Below are 14,866 nucleotides of genomic sequence, written 5' to 3' on the forward strand. Positions count from 1 at the left end.
GGGTCGCGGACGTACCGGTGTTCGTCAGGGGGGTCGTCACATGTAAAAGGTTGAGAACCGCTGACTTAGTCCTCCTCACGACCGCAACAATAACTGGAATTTTTAATAGTCTTTAGTGCTTGTTAAGTATGATTTCAATTGATGCTCACTCTTGGAACCCTACATAAATCTGATTTCAAAAAAATGATCAGTACGTGCGTTAAATTTTAACACTTAAAAGAAAATGGCTGAAATCTGCCTTAGGATTTGTGGCTATATTGAGGTTTTTGTGCTCATATTGGTGTGGTGTTGGATTTAAAAGACATCAAAGTTTAACTAAAAAGATTTGATTTGTCAACCATGTCAGAAGAGCGCTGAAAGGCGTCTTGCGATTGATGACTTAGAAACAAAGAACTGCGTAAGATCCGTGTTTGAAAATTGTAGACAAAATAAATCACTACGAGTGTATAAGTTAATGTCACTTATGCTTGATGGTGACAGCGACACTGTAATCCACCCCGAGAGCATTTTCAAGAAAATCATTTCCACAAAACTCATAAACCCAAATGCGTAACTCAGGACGTGCGAAGGTCGAATACCTTGTGCAGATATAAAGCGGTGCACACACCTGACCGAATCATCAGACGGCTCAGGTTGACTGCAGCTGAGCTCAGTGAAGATGTCCGGTAAGTTGAAAATACAAACTCTTATAGCGCTCAAACCAACAACAAGACATGGACCTCATACGAGGGACTTAGGAGTGAACGACAGGACAGACAACAAATAGAAGACAAATACAGAAAACGCATAAAGTAACCAAGTAACAAGATGAGAAAATGAGAAAATCGTGATTCTGCAAAGGAGGACGGGATGAGAAGTAGCAATAAGGGGGAAAGAGTGTGTGTGTGTGGAGGGGAAGCGGAGGTTTAGAAAGGACTAGCATTATTGGCTTTTCGGATGTTTTTGGTGGAACTTTTGCATTATATGAGTTTACTAAAGTACATTTTCTTCTTAATTTTTTCATTGCTGTTAGAATGTTGTTTTCCTTTTTGAAATCTGTTTCATGGTGAATTTTCCTTAGTGAATCTCAAACGTTAACCACAGTTTGGAACTCTTGGTGGAGCCATGCGGGCTTGCAGAAGTAGTTAACCCGTTTGGTGACCAGCGGTGTTTGTTGTTGTAGCCGGACTGACTGACCCCTCGTTAACACCCTACCTTATCTTAGCGCCAAATCACTCCATTCCTCTTTGTTGTTCCAGGGAAGAGGACGGAAGTTGCCAAGGAGAATTTTCCACGAAAAAAAACCCCAAAAAACTCTAGCTTTCGTTAGTCGGGTGCGTTGTCTAATCTTTTACCTCGCGTTGTGTTCTTTTTTCCTAACCACCACGCACCCGAACTCAGCAGACCTTGGATTCCACAAAAGACCCTGCTTTACTTTCTCTCGCACTAAAGTGTCTTTTCTTTGGTACATCAATTCCGGATCTTCTCGTGTATTCTTTTATTCTTTCTTTGGTGCTGTGTCGATCACCACTAGCACATGGACAACACAATTCTCACTCGCACTAGTGATGCACGTCCACACAACGGAGACTCACGTACGACACACTAGCACTCGTCGGTTTAACGGGATGAAACTTCCCAGCAGGACTAAACGTCTCGGTATAGTCTGCGCATGCGCATGAAGAGAAAATTCACTTCGTTATCGCTGCTCTAACTGCATAGCCATTTTTTTCTTTTCTTTTCTTCGCCGATTTACTATAACATTTTTACTTTTACTATTTTACTTGTTAACTCGGTGAAGAAAAGAATAAAAAAAAATGGCTATGCAGTGATAACGAAGTGAAGTTTCTCTTCATGCGCATGCGCAGACTATACCGATACGTTTAGTCCTGCTTGGAAGTTTCATCCCGTTACAGTCGGCACTAACACGCTCACACAGGTATTTAAGGTTCAAAGACATATATTTATTTACATAATTTACACATACAACTACTGTATCAATCCTAGCCTACCTACCTAGCCTGTCAAAACCTAACACCTAACTCCCTGTGGTGGGGAAAGAGACTGAGTTCCACGAGCCGCTATTTCCAGCGGACCAGATGCATCTCGGCACTAAGGTACTTCTCGCTAACTCAATCTCCAAACCTTTACTTACTTCTATACCCAGTTTCTGTGCCGACAAAACGGTGCGAGCGCTGCTTTTCACCCGCTATTTGTACCGGACAGTTCGGGTACTACGTCACCCGCTGTTGCTGTCCCTCTCGCACAGCGCAGCTCGCGCGACCACGCGTGGAGTGGAAGGGGATGTGGGGTGGAGGGACTAGGCACTGTCGGCAGTACCCGCTGACCTAAACAAGCGCTCCCGCTACAGTTGTAAATAAGCAGGAGGAAACGTTTTAGTCGGTGAGCGATGGCTTCTTCGGGGTCTGCGATGTATAAATTATTTAGAGGAGAGCTGTAGAGGTCGGCGAGAAACTCCGATTCTTCAAAGTTTCTAAAACAACGATAAGTAATTATTTTGTGTGTACCTCTAGAAGGTTTAATGCCTCGATCGTTTGCCCCAAGTTAAACTAATGGGAAAGTGGTCGCTGCAGCCATAGGTGGTACACGTACTTCGATAATGTTTTGGCTGAGGATGTAGATATGGTCGATTAAACTCATGCACATGTGCGGGAATGGTTGTAGGTGGGATAATAGCATGTGGAAGGGACATAAGGTGTTTGGCTGGTGTTTATGGTAGGGGGAAAGGGAGGGGGAGATCTGGGGGTTGCAGTTGATGACACGACACCTGTGTTCATCGTCCTCAAGACCAAGTAGTGACATTTGATGCTGACCGCCAGCCCACTGCTTCCTCTGTAGTTTCGATGAATGGGACAGGAGTGTGGGGGGTGCCTTGTTGACAGGTGGAACATGATACTGGGAGGTGTGTGAATCGGGTTTTGCAGGAGGGAGAGGGGTAGTATAAGAAGGCACTTTTGGTTAGGAGGATACTATAGGGATTAGGGAGGAGAAGGGACTTGGTCTGTTATTTTGGCATCAGACAAAAGATTTCATCTGAGCTCTTGTCGGGGATTCCCAAGTTTCTGAGTAACACTGGCGAGAGAGGAGCGCAATGCAGTTTCCTCACGGAGCATGAAACATCTCCCCACAGTACAAGTGGAACTTGTTATTCTTTGGCTGGATAGACTATCCTCGTGGCTTATGGGATAGAAGGGGCAAGTTGTTTGTTTGATCTATGAAATCCCTTGGTGTTTGTGGCAGAAGATGTGTCAGCATGACAAGAAGATAGGGCTACAGGTATTCGTTTACCAGGCTGCAGGTTAAAGGGGGCGTGGAGGGAGGGGAGAGACTGTGGCAGGTCGCACAAGGTCATCCACCAGGGCAGTGATTGTGGGAGACCTGTGGTGCGTGTTCTCGGAAATGTTACCGAGTAGCGGATGATAATAAATCTTGGGAGCGAGAGGTCATCTTGGGACGGATGGGCTTTCTCTAGCACTATCCTCTGGAAATCTTTCTTGTTTGGGGTCTTTGTTGTAGCCACAGTTAGTGAGGCCGTGTCATCCTTTGTGTTGGTGTCCGCAAGTGTGTGGACAATGGCACCACGAGGATGTTAAATGACAACAGTGCACGTTGTGTAGTAAACGTGGATTTTGTTGACTTTTTGTTCATGCCCTCACGTTTGCCCACTGTCGACTGTCGTATAGTTCCGATAGAATAAAATCAGTACAGTTCCCAAATGAAGAGTTGGGAAGTAGGGTAAAATTAGTTCATTAATTGTGCTATCATACCTTTTGGCTTGTAAAGCCCGGTGTTTCGTAGATAAAGAACGAAGCGCCATATTGCTAAGTGTTTGACAGTTTAAAAAGTGTTCTGTATTGGGTGTGAGTGATTCGATCTCTCTATATCTTTGCCTATACAGAGAATGTTTGTGACACGTGAGACCTACTGCTCTGGCCCATAATTACTTATTTCCAGTGCAGCTGTCGCCACACGATGGTCAATCGGTGAACTTTTAGGTAAAGGTGGGACTTAGCGCCATCTTGTCCTACCCTTATCCTCCGTGCTTGGTCGGTGAGACATTGATGTGCATCACGTGTGCATGTCACTGACTGTATTTGTCCGATCACAAAGTTATGCTCATGTACGCGTCACACATGTCTTCACTGTTGGTACACTTATTTCAAGGAAAAATACTTCTATTAGCACTGTTCATGGTCGACCGTCAAATGGGGTTTGGCCAGCTGACGCCATCTTAAAGAAATGTTAGCAGGAAACTCAGACAAGGAGGTAGTTGTCTAGGTGAGATGTAGGAAGAGAGAAGTTCAGAGTAATGGTCAGGGCAGAAGCCAGAAAAGAAGCTAAAACAAGGTTACAGTTTGTATTGGATGCGAGAACGGATGGGTAGCCAGTGCAGAAAACGAAGAGGCGCGACAAGGCCCCGTTTCCTAATTAAAGCCTCCATAGTAAATGCAAAGGACTGTTGATTAATGTGTTTTATCTTCCACCCCTGCTTGTTTTCAAACAGGGTTATTTGAAATTTTGGGACAGGTCATGTAAATTTTCCATGTTCATATTTGATTCCAGTCGCATTCCGTGATCTTCTATATACCTGATTTTTAAACATATATTTTGCAGAATGTCAGTATAGGTACTAATATCAGTATTCTGGATTTGTACAGAGTTAGAACCAGATTTAGGAGATGGTGTCTCATTTGCTGCCAGCCCAGCTGAGACAGAAGTCCAAGAAAACTTAAAGCGAGAACAAAGACGTTGTGAGATCATCAAAGAACTTATTGAAGCAGAGAAGACATATCTGAATCATCTGGATATTATTCACAAAGTAGGTTTTATTAATTCAGTCGAGTAATTGGTCACATTTTGTAGATGAAATGTTGACTATCTGTACACATTTTACTCTTGTTTCTTACTGTTTGTGCATGCTTCCGATTTTATTGACACTTGACTTGCTTTTGAAAGTTACAATCAGTGGATTTTCTCTTGACGGCAACATTGTCTACCTCTCAACAATCTGCATGATATCTCAAAATAACAAACTGAAAATATAAATGTAAATATATATATTAACTGATATATTGCACTGTCTAATTACGGAATATTATCTGCATCCAGTAATTAAAGGAGGCAAAAATGCTTTTCTTCATCTTACAAGTAGAACAGAGTGTGGCAGGTGGGCAGGCATTGTTGTCTTAAACTCTTTGAAAACTGACATCGTAGAACTGTCAGGTGTTAGACTTATACCTTAAAAAGAAAAATTCTTGTCTTTTAATTTTATATCTCATAGTTATAACCTCCTTTCTTCTGTGTGCGTGTCTTCATGAGGTAAGAAGGTACTACTATATACCTGCTACAACTTCTGTTTTTAAAGCATCTGTAATGCAACCTGTATGGGTCAAACTACAAAAATTAGGCAAAAGTTTGTAAAAAGTAACTTCGCCAGCTATCCGCAGAGTAGATATCAATATGTAAAATTTATATAAGCATTAAAAATGTAATAGGTTTAAGCATTTTTTAAAACTGACCTCCTCAAAAGCCAATTATTGTTGTTTTCTGAAAAGTCCTCAGGAACGGCACATATTTCACAAGTTATCTGTTTATCCACTGTTTCAGTTTTTCTACTTCCCCTTGCAGTTCAACTGGATTATTCCAGGAGATACCCATTCACACTTGTTTAGCAATATTGAGGAAATCAATAAAGTCAACCGCACCTTGCTGGAAGTGATGGAGCAAAGCACAGTGGGTCAGGCTTTCCGTCACCTGGGCCCATTCCTCAAAGTGTATGCAACATACGTCAACAACCACGAGCAGGCTTTAGCTGTGCTACAGGTAGCTGCAATACACCAGAACAGCACTTTCTTAATACATGTAGCTTGATGTGCTGTGCATCTCTGCTGGTTATAAATACAAGATTCTTTGAAGGCAAATGTAAAACTAAAATGTGGTAGGCGTTTTTTAATAACTTAGGAAAATATTGGTCAAAATGTCTCGTAAATACTGTTTCATTGTGTGCAGTTGATTGTTTCAGGAATGGAGACAGAAAAAGCCAGAGTTTGCAGACTTCATTACAAAACAAGAATCCCGACCTGAATTAATGAAGCTGTCGATAAAGGATTTGCTAATCATGCCTGTGCAACAAATTCCCAGGTGAATATTATCGTGCTACAGAATCCGAGTTTATTGCTCCTGCAAGTATTATTCATCGTCCCTTGACTTGTACCGGTTGTTGGGGGCGACACAACAGCTAACAAGGCCTGTCATTCGCGCCTTTCTTGGGTGACAATGAGCAGGACCTGCACAGGACGACCAGCTCACTTCTTCACCTACTGTACTTCCTGTTGTCACTGCAGCGTTCACCGCACTCCAAGGTATCTCGAAGGACAGTCTTGGACAAAGTGTCATGCCGGGTCACATGGCCAAACCTAACCAATTTATGCCATGTGACTGTTGCAAGTAGAGTTCCTTGTGTCCTACAAGCATGGTCATCATTCTTCATACGAAATCCTGTTCTCTTTATGAGACTCTGCCCTACCAAGCCATTGCCGCTGTTGTTGTTGCCGTCTTTTGAGAGGGTGGCTCCCAAGTGCTTCGTGCCTTTCCCTTTCACGTTGTACTGTATTCAAGTAGGTATCTGCTTTGCCTTCGGTATGACCGAGTCTTTTACCTTGACACAGCTGGTGTCCATTCCATGTGCTTTTGAACTGTCTTTTAATTAGTTTGCTAGGTCTTGTGGTGCTGTTAGTACCTTGACGGATGCATCCTGTGTGAAAAAAACTTCCATCTGGTTATTTAGCATGATTGTGTTCACTGAGCTCATGGTGCGTTTTGGTGAGCCACATTTGTATGTTGAATTTTCATATCACATGCAAAATCACCCGGCTGGTGCTCCGGATCTCATAAAACCAATGACTATACGAAATACAGTTGACACTCATAGGACACCAGGAACCTCTACTTGCAACAATCAAGCAACATAAGCGGTATGCTTTGGGTTGTGTCTTGGAAGGAGACATTGTCGAAGACTGTCCTTCAAAGTACCTTAGAGGAGGATCAATGCTGTGGTGGTCAGAGGAAGAACTGGCTTACGAACATCAAGGTTGTCTTGTGTAGAACCTGCTCGCTATCACCAGACAGGCATAAGTGGCTGGCCTTAACAGTTGCTATGTCTGTTCATGTGCTCCCCACAATAACAGGCATCAGTCAAGGGACAAATGACTGACTGACTAGCCATAAACCCTTTTGTGCCACATTTTGTGAAAAGTATTTTGGTAGATGTCTCACTGATGGTGAAGGTGCCTCTCTATCAGGATGTGACAGTGTTCTTACCTGGACTAAAGCTAACCTGTTCCTCTGCTTGCGTTTCCTCAGTGAAAGTGTTGAGGGGATTATGGTTTCATTTGGTGGCTGATTAGGCTTATCCTTCTGTAATTCTGCAACTGTTTGCTTTCTCTCTCTTTCTTAAAGTATGACTAGTGACTACATCCATTCTTTGTGCTCTATTCTTTGCATTCCCAAGCTCTTTGGCACAGAGCAGTGACAGCCTTTGTTATTAAATTCCCAAAATGCTTGAGCAGATCAGCTGGAGTATCAACACCAAGTAACTTTCCTCCCTTCAGCCTGTGTATGTATTACTGGTAGGTCTGCATGTTTGCTGATTCTAGTCTGGTTACATTAAAGGATGTTAGTATCTGTCTTCAGACTTCAGCCAAAAGTTTTACAGGTCTTTACAATATTCAGACCATTGGTTGAGTACAGCAGGGTTTCTGTTATGAGGTAGCCATTACTGTCTTTAGTGAGTAAAATCCTGAATCACAATTCATTTCTTTTTACTTGGAAGTTGCTTTGGGTTTGCTTTTCCTATTTTTCTTCAACGCTTTCCTTTCACGTGATTATTATTAAAATAATAATTAAGTAGATTTATATAGCGCTTTACCCAAGAAAGCAATGTGTTGACAGCGAACCCTGTTAGTGTAGTGTTTGTTTGGTATATAAAGTTGATCGTCATAGTATAGGGAGTGGTATAAATGATGACTGCATGTGATCAGATATAAAGATAAGGAAATCAAACATCCAACCTTCTCTACGTTACACCTACTTATAGGGCTAGCTGGTGTTTAGTGATATATCCATAGTCGCTAACTCTTAAACACTTAATCCTTCTCATGACCTATACTTCTGCACTAAAGCAACAATATATATATTCATATACGTTTCCTGTATTATTTTATACTTACATGATCTTGTCTTTTAGAAATATTTTCTCACTCTCATTTTTTTAAATACATAGATACAGACTTCTTCTCGAGGACCTTCTGGAACATACTCACAAAAACCACCCTGACTATCTACAACTGAAAGGTACAATTAAACAGCTGTTTTCTAACTATTAATTTCTTTTACTTTACAGTTTTGATTATTCATTTTATACCCATGTGAATTTTTTATTATTTATGTCTCTTTAACTGCTGGTATATTTGAAAATGTTATTGAATTCTTACATGGAAGTTAACCAGCTACATGATAGAGTCTGTCTTATACTTGCTCTCCCACTGGGTTTTTTATGTAATGCATTTGGAGTATTTATCACATCATATTGTCCGCTATTCTGTTGACACAGAAACATTGGTTGCATGGCAACTGTAGTTGAGAGCTGGAGCCAACTATAGTCAGAATCATAAATATTTTGAAAATCCTCAGCCAGCTTGCTTAAACGCCTTTCATGATACCATATTGCTGGATGATACATTTTACTTGTGTATTATTTGTGTATCATTTGCTTTTACTAGTAGAGTGAATTAAAAGAAGTAAATAAAATCAGACTGCATGAATAAAACTATTTTTGCTTAGAGGCCACAATACAAATGGAAAAAATTGTCAAGCACATGAATGAATCCATGCGACAGAAAGAGAATTCTCAAAAGATGTTGGCCATACAGAAGTGTTTTGACAGCTCTGCTCCTCAGATACTGCAGCCTGGACGCTTGTTTCTGAAAGAAGGGCCACTGAAAAAGGTGATTTTTTAAAAATAGGTAAATAAGCATGTGATGACTTGTTCGTCCTCTTCGATCTTTTGCTTAGCAGCTGCTTCTGGTCCTTTGCCATCAATCAGGCATTTTATCTGCTACTACAAAATTACAGCAACGAATATCCAATAGTTACTTTTTCCTGACATGACATATTTGCTCAAAAAGCCAACAAGCAATTTCAAACTAGAATGAAACAAGACAAAATTTACCTTACAGAACTAAATACATAATAGCATAATTTTCTCGCGCGCCCGCGAACAAACACACTCGTGCACACCAAGTTAATTTTTTGCTGCTTACTTTTCCAGCTGCGATTTTATCGTCAACTTTCGATATGTCCATTCATTTGTGTGTTGTACAGCGTCTGTAGCGACAGTGTGAAACTTATTTTTTAAATGTCCTCTGACATGGAAAGCTCTGTCCCTTGGCCTGACAGGCTGAGGGGATCGGCTGTCCTTAATTTTGTCGATAAACTTATTATTATTAACATGACTTGTTGACAATTTGTGTTCAGTATTAATTGGGTCCACAATGTTTTGAGTGAGGAAGGAGAAGGATACATTTTGTGCTGTTGCCAATGGCTTAGTATATGGCTTTGATCAAACTCAAACACACAAACATTGTTACACTCAAATATGTATATGGCAGCGCGATACACTTTTCACATACATTTACACACACGTTGACATTTGTTCAAGTGTATCTAAAGCAGCCTGTAAGGGAAGGAGCAACAAGTCTCTATTATCTAATTCATTTATTAAGTAAATATCTGTTATGGAATTATATGTTATGACTTTGAGCAGTTTGATTTCTTGCATCTAAACCGACTGCTGTATTTTCAGGTTTCCCGCAAAGGAGGAAATTCCCGCGAAAGAATGTTTTACCTTTTCAATGACATGTTGTTATATGGAAAGCCTAGACTGCTGGACAGTGGTGGCAACAGATACATCTGTTGTTGTGTCCTTCCAATTAAACACTGTTGCCTTGACAGTTGTGGAAGTGTGTTCAAGGTAAGATAAGAAAAGGTGTGTTCAGGAGCTATCAAATATTCACATATTGTTTCATTCTGAACCCCCCCCCCCAAAGAAAAAATGAATAGTGAACTGCGAAAATTATTGCGAAAGATTATTGTGGGGTTTATAAGGCGTATAAGTGTTGTGCAAATACAAGGCTTTCTGCAGTGTTCTATATTTGCTCTTCAAGGTACTTTTTGGGGAAAGGAAGGGTGTTGCAACCTTACCCTAACCCTAGTTTCAAGAGAGTATTTCAAGCGACTTTCTTTTTTCATCAGTTATATGTTACAATATTCCTGTATTTAAACTTGAAAAGCATTGCAGTAAGGTTGACATACTAACATTTACTTATAAATTATATATACAAATGCCTCCATGTGCTGGTGTTTTAATTTGTACAGATTACCTGTAAGGAAGAAAGATTGGTGCTATTTTCAGAAGAAATTGGTGTGGCACAGTCTTGGAGTGATGCCATAGAAATGGCCATCCGGTGGGTGGTGGTAGTATTGATAATATTAATGGTTCATTCCACCAGACAGACATTTATAAAATAATTCATTCATATACTGCTACCCTTTATATATACAGCTGCACTTATGTGAGTTATCTTTACAACTGCTACATCTCTACACCGCTGACTTTCCATTTGCCACATTTTCTCTATACACACCGCTGCCACCACTGTTTTCTGTGCATTTGTTATGTCTAGGCTTGATTATTGTAACACCTTGCTTGCATGCTGCCCTGTATACCTTATTCATAAAATCTAGAAAGCAAAGAATTCAGCTACATGTCTGGTGCTTAGAGGTAAGAAACAGGACCATGTCACTCCTCTCCTGTGTTTTCAGAACGAGCTACCCATCCGTTGTCGCAATAAGTACAAGCTGTTTGTGTTGTGTTTTATTTATTTATTTTTTTTTTTTTTGCAGGCTTCTGCCCTATTTTTCTGAATTTTTCTTCCCCTTCATCCCAGCCAGACTACTCCGCTCTTTGATGACGGGTACACTCACTATACCTGTCACCAGAACAAACACATATGGTCACCAGATTTTTAGTTTGTTGCGAAACAGTGAAACTCGCTTCCTTTCCACATCCGCCAGCTACCCACTTTAAACAAGCACTAAATTGTCTGTTCCATAAGCATTACTCTTTACACCAATCAACTGTCAATAGTTTTGATTATAGTTTAGTAATTAGTCTTCTCATCTTCCTCTGCAGATAGATGACACTCCCCATCCTTACTGTTTGTTCCCTGATTCCGCTTTGTGTCTTCTATGTTTGTCTTTTGTTACTTGTCATCATGGTTGTTTTTCCTTCCCTCGTTTATATGCTGTCTATGATTCCAACTTATCTCAAGCACTAAGAGCATGCTCCTCCGTGATTTTTTTTAAAGAGCGTTTGGTCACCTTTGAAAAATTAGGGGAAGGGGTTTCGTTTCAATGATTTTTTTCCCTTCACTTATATTACTTTTTATTTTATTTACTACTATTTAATATTTTAGAAATATTTTAGATGGAAAACACAAGAAATATTGCTGAAACTATTCATGCTTGTACCACTGGCTTACCGTAGCTTGCTTCAGTTCACTAAGGTAAACCTGAAAAGCTAAGTACTTTGAAAACCCTAAAGTAAAGAGAGAATTTTCAGAAATCAGAGCAATACTAACTAAAGTGCATTCAAAAATAATTCCGTTCAGAGTACATGGTGATTGAAGAGCACAGAGATCTATGGGTTTTTGTTTATGTTGTTAAAAATTGTTGTTTTGTAACCCCTTAAGAAACATCAGCTATGAAGAAGGCATTACGTGAATATTTTAAAAGAAAAGATTAACAGTGGAGAAAATAATCATTTCTCAACAGAAAAGCCAAAAGGGACTTCCTGACATTAAAAAAGACCCAGCAGTCGCAGGATACCTCTACGGGTACGTTTATTACGCACACATCAAAAGAGTTGGGATCTGGAGGTTTAGTGTTTTTATTTATTTCGTTTTGTACAATTTAAGTTGTGTCTACATATGTGCTAAAGATCTTCCATTACAACTTTTTACAAAGTTTTCAGTCATCTTGACTTCCTATATTTGTCCCTGTTTGCAAAGTGTACAAAATGTTTACCTTTTGACAACTTTAAATATTACCATCACAATAAGTAATGATATTTTCTGTTCCTTGCTATTCCTGCCTAATGTTTCTGGGTTTTTTTTAATAATTGCTTTGACTCATTGCATGAAACTAGATGACATCTGAAAACCATTGGATGCCGGGTGAGCAAGACGAGAGTGACGACTACTGTTCACCAGACTGCTACTGCTTGCATTTCATTCAAGCTCGTCTCCAAAACATTTACAGAAGTTTGAATAATCAGTAATTTAAAACTCAAACATTCAAGTTAGAAGTAGAAGGATAGAAAAACTCCAGTTTAAGCATTAATTAACACTTCAAATCACTGTGGTGACCTCACATCAACTTACTTCCATTTGGCAATGATTATTATGCAGATACCCTGCTGAAAATAATTAGTTTGAACATAATTTTCATAGTTATAGTGAACATTTTAATAGCATTTTTCCAGTGATTCACTCGGAGCACTTTACAAAAGTGATACTCAGACCAAGATCCATGTAAATGGAATCACTGACAACCATGCACCCATATTCGCATGTAACAGATATGCTCACTTCTACAACAGACACACCTAGAAGGTAAATACAGACACACGTTATGCCACTCATGGTCAGCAGCAGGAAAGCCTCTGTTCTTAAAAAATGTGTCTTAAGTTGGGACTTCATGGTGGTAAAAGAATAAAAGTAACAAAGGAGAATGGGTAATCTGTTCTTGGTTAATGGAGCTTGATAGGAGAAAGACCTTTGTCCATACGTCTTTGTTTAAATGAGTGGGACTCGAAGATGCTAAAAGTATTAATTGTTTTGTCCTAAAGTACGAAATGTTCTTTTATATGAATTATGACAGGATGCTATAAACTGATGATTGCACTTGAAAGTTCCCCACATTGAAAAAATCCTAGCCAAATCATATTTTAGCTATCCTTAAAAATGAAAAGGCCAGTGTACGTAATTACTTAATTTTTTATTTATTAATTATGCTGTTTGTTCTTTATCCATCCACTGAACTTAATTTATAAAATTTTAACATAATAATAATGTGCTGGTGGTGTTTTAAATCCTACTTCTATTTTTATTCTTCTATTATTTTCTCACTTCCTTTAATTTTACCTACGTTTTCAAAGCCCAGTTTGTTGCAAAATAAACCAATAAGACTGCCTCATTTCAGGAAAACATGAAAAGAATGAACACTATTTTAAAGCCAGGCTCTCTGCACATTACAAACACAAAAACAAATGCAAATATCTGAACAATTACAACTATTCATTTAAGAATATTTAATCCATGTTTATGTATAATGCAGAAACAAGAATGTAGAATATCTAATGAAAAAAATTGATATAATTTAAAGGAAAAATAGAAATTGAAAATCTCTATATTGATAAAGTGTCAGCTGGTATAGCTTGCATTTCTACTAACTTTTTTTGCTTGTTGTAGATTAAATGTTACTCATCCCACACAAAATTTATTAAAATATATTCCTGTATTGTTGTTACTTCTGTAAACTGTGATTTTATTATAATGTAAAGAATACTTTTGTGTAAATGTATGCAATGTTACTATTTTTTGTCTTTGATATTGTCTTGATTAAAGTAAACCATTAAAGTACCCTTAGTTTTGACATTTATCTCTTGTTATTCTTTATTCATAGTCAAAAAGTCTGGAAATCAAAATTAAAAATTTAGCAATTTTACCTAATTTTATAATCTCCTTTTTACAGCTGTTAATAGCAACGATCATCCCACCTTAGGCCAATTTTCTAGTGATGAATCAGAGTTTATGCGTGCATCTTCAGTTCTGTTACCGTCAGGGGTATCAGCCTTCTGCATCCCGTCTACTCTGGTAGGCGTGACAATCTGTCTATAATGCAGTGTTTTTCTTTTGTCTTTTTTAAAACTTTTTGCCAGGAGTATTTACGAGTATTGTTTGAAAGATATAAGATGAGTTTCTCCCCACAAAAGCAGAGTAGGACATACTGCAAAAGAATACCTCACAATATACTGTTTGCCTCTACCCTCTACCTCTACTGCCGTGCTATCGTTTCACTTTTTTTCTAGTTCTAGTCTTTTCAGTTTCTGTCAGCTTTTTCATTCTGTCCTGGGACGATGATTCTTGCATTGTTTTTTCTGACTAAAGTTTTTGTTTTTCTAACTGATGTCTAAAATCTTTCAGTTGCTTGTGGGTGTATCTTATGAGGGCTTTTCCTGACAATCCCAACTTTTCTCCGTCTTGTTTAAACTATCTTATTTATGAGCTCACCTAGAAACTCTACGTTTAAGTTGTGTATGACGCAGTGTGTGCAACAAAACGCAAATTCTAATGAGAACTGTTAACACAGCTTAAGAGAAATATTTAAAATACAAATACTAAAGCAAAAAAGTATCAAAACGAAAATTCCAGGATTCCACCAAGATTAATTAGAGTTAATTAAAAAAAAATAATAAAATAAATAGCACATTTGTACAGCGCCTTTTTCCAGCATCAGCCAGACTCAAGGCACTTTACGTATTTGCATGCAAGCACATCATATTAATTTATAAATATGATAATTCATACATTGACGCTGCTTGGTACGTAGTGTAGCATCATTCAAAACTGCGCTGTACCTAAACGAATGGGAGGAAACTTCTGGAAGCTTTGAATTGTTCTAGTATGGATTACTTCCCTTCAACAGCTAAACAACGTCAACCAATCAGGTATTTTGTTATGTTTGA

At 38.9% G+C, this 14,866-nt stretch overlaps 1 protein-coding gene across 1 annotated transcript; it reads left to right on the forward strand.

The window, feature by feature from the left end:
- Positions 1-621: 621 nt before the first annotated feature.
- Positions 622-13,301, forward strand: LOC112560001 (rho guanine nucleotide exchange factor 39-like). Its single transcript, XM_025231538.1, has 9 exons — positions 622-665; positions 4,659-4,819; positions 5,608-5,823; positions 6,023-6,141; positions 8,282-8,352; positions 8,842-9,005; positions 9,863-10,030; positions 10,435-10,523; positions 11,893-13,301. The coding sequence occupies exons 1-9, from the start codon at positions 659-661 to the stop codon at positions 12,032-12,034; spliced, it is 1,137 nt and encodes a 378-aa protein (XP_025087323.1). The 5' UTR covers positions 622-658; the 3' UTR covers positions 12,035-13,301.
- The last annotated feature ends 1,565 nt before the right edge of the window (positions 13,302-14,866 follow it).

This window comes from Pomacea canaliculata, linkage group LG3, assembly GCF_003073045.1.
Source record: "Pomacea canaliculata isolate SZHN2017 linkage group LG3, ASM307304v1, whole genome shotgun sequence".
In the NCBI taxonomy this organism is placed as follows: domain Eukaryota; kingdom Metazoa; phylum Mollusca; class Gastropoda; order Architaenioglossa; family Ampullariidae; genus Pomacea; species Pomacea canaliculata.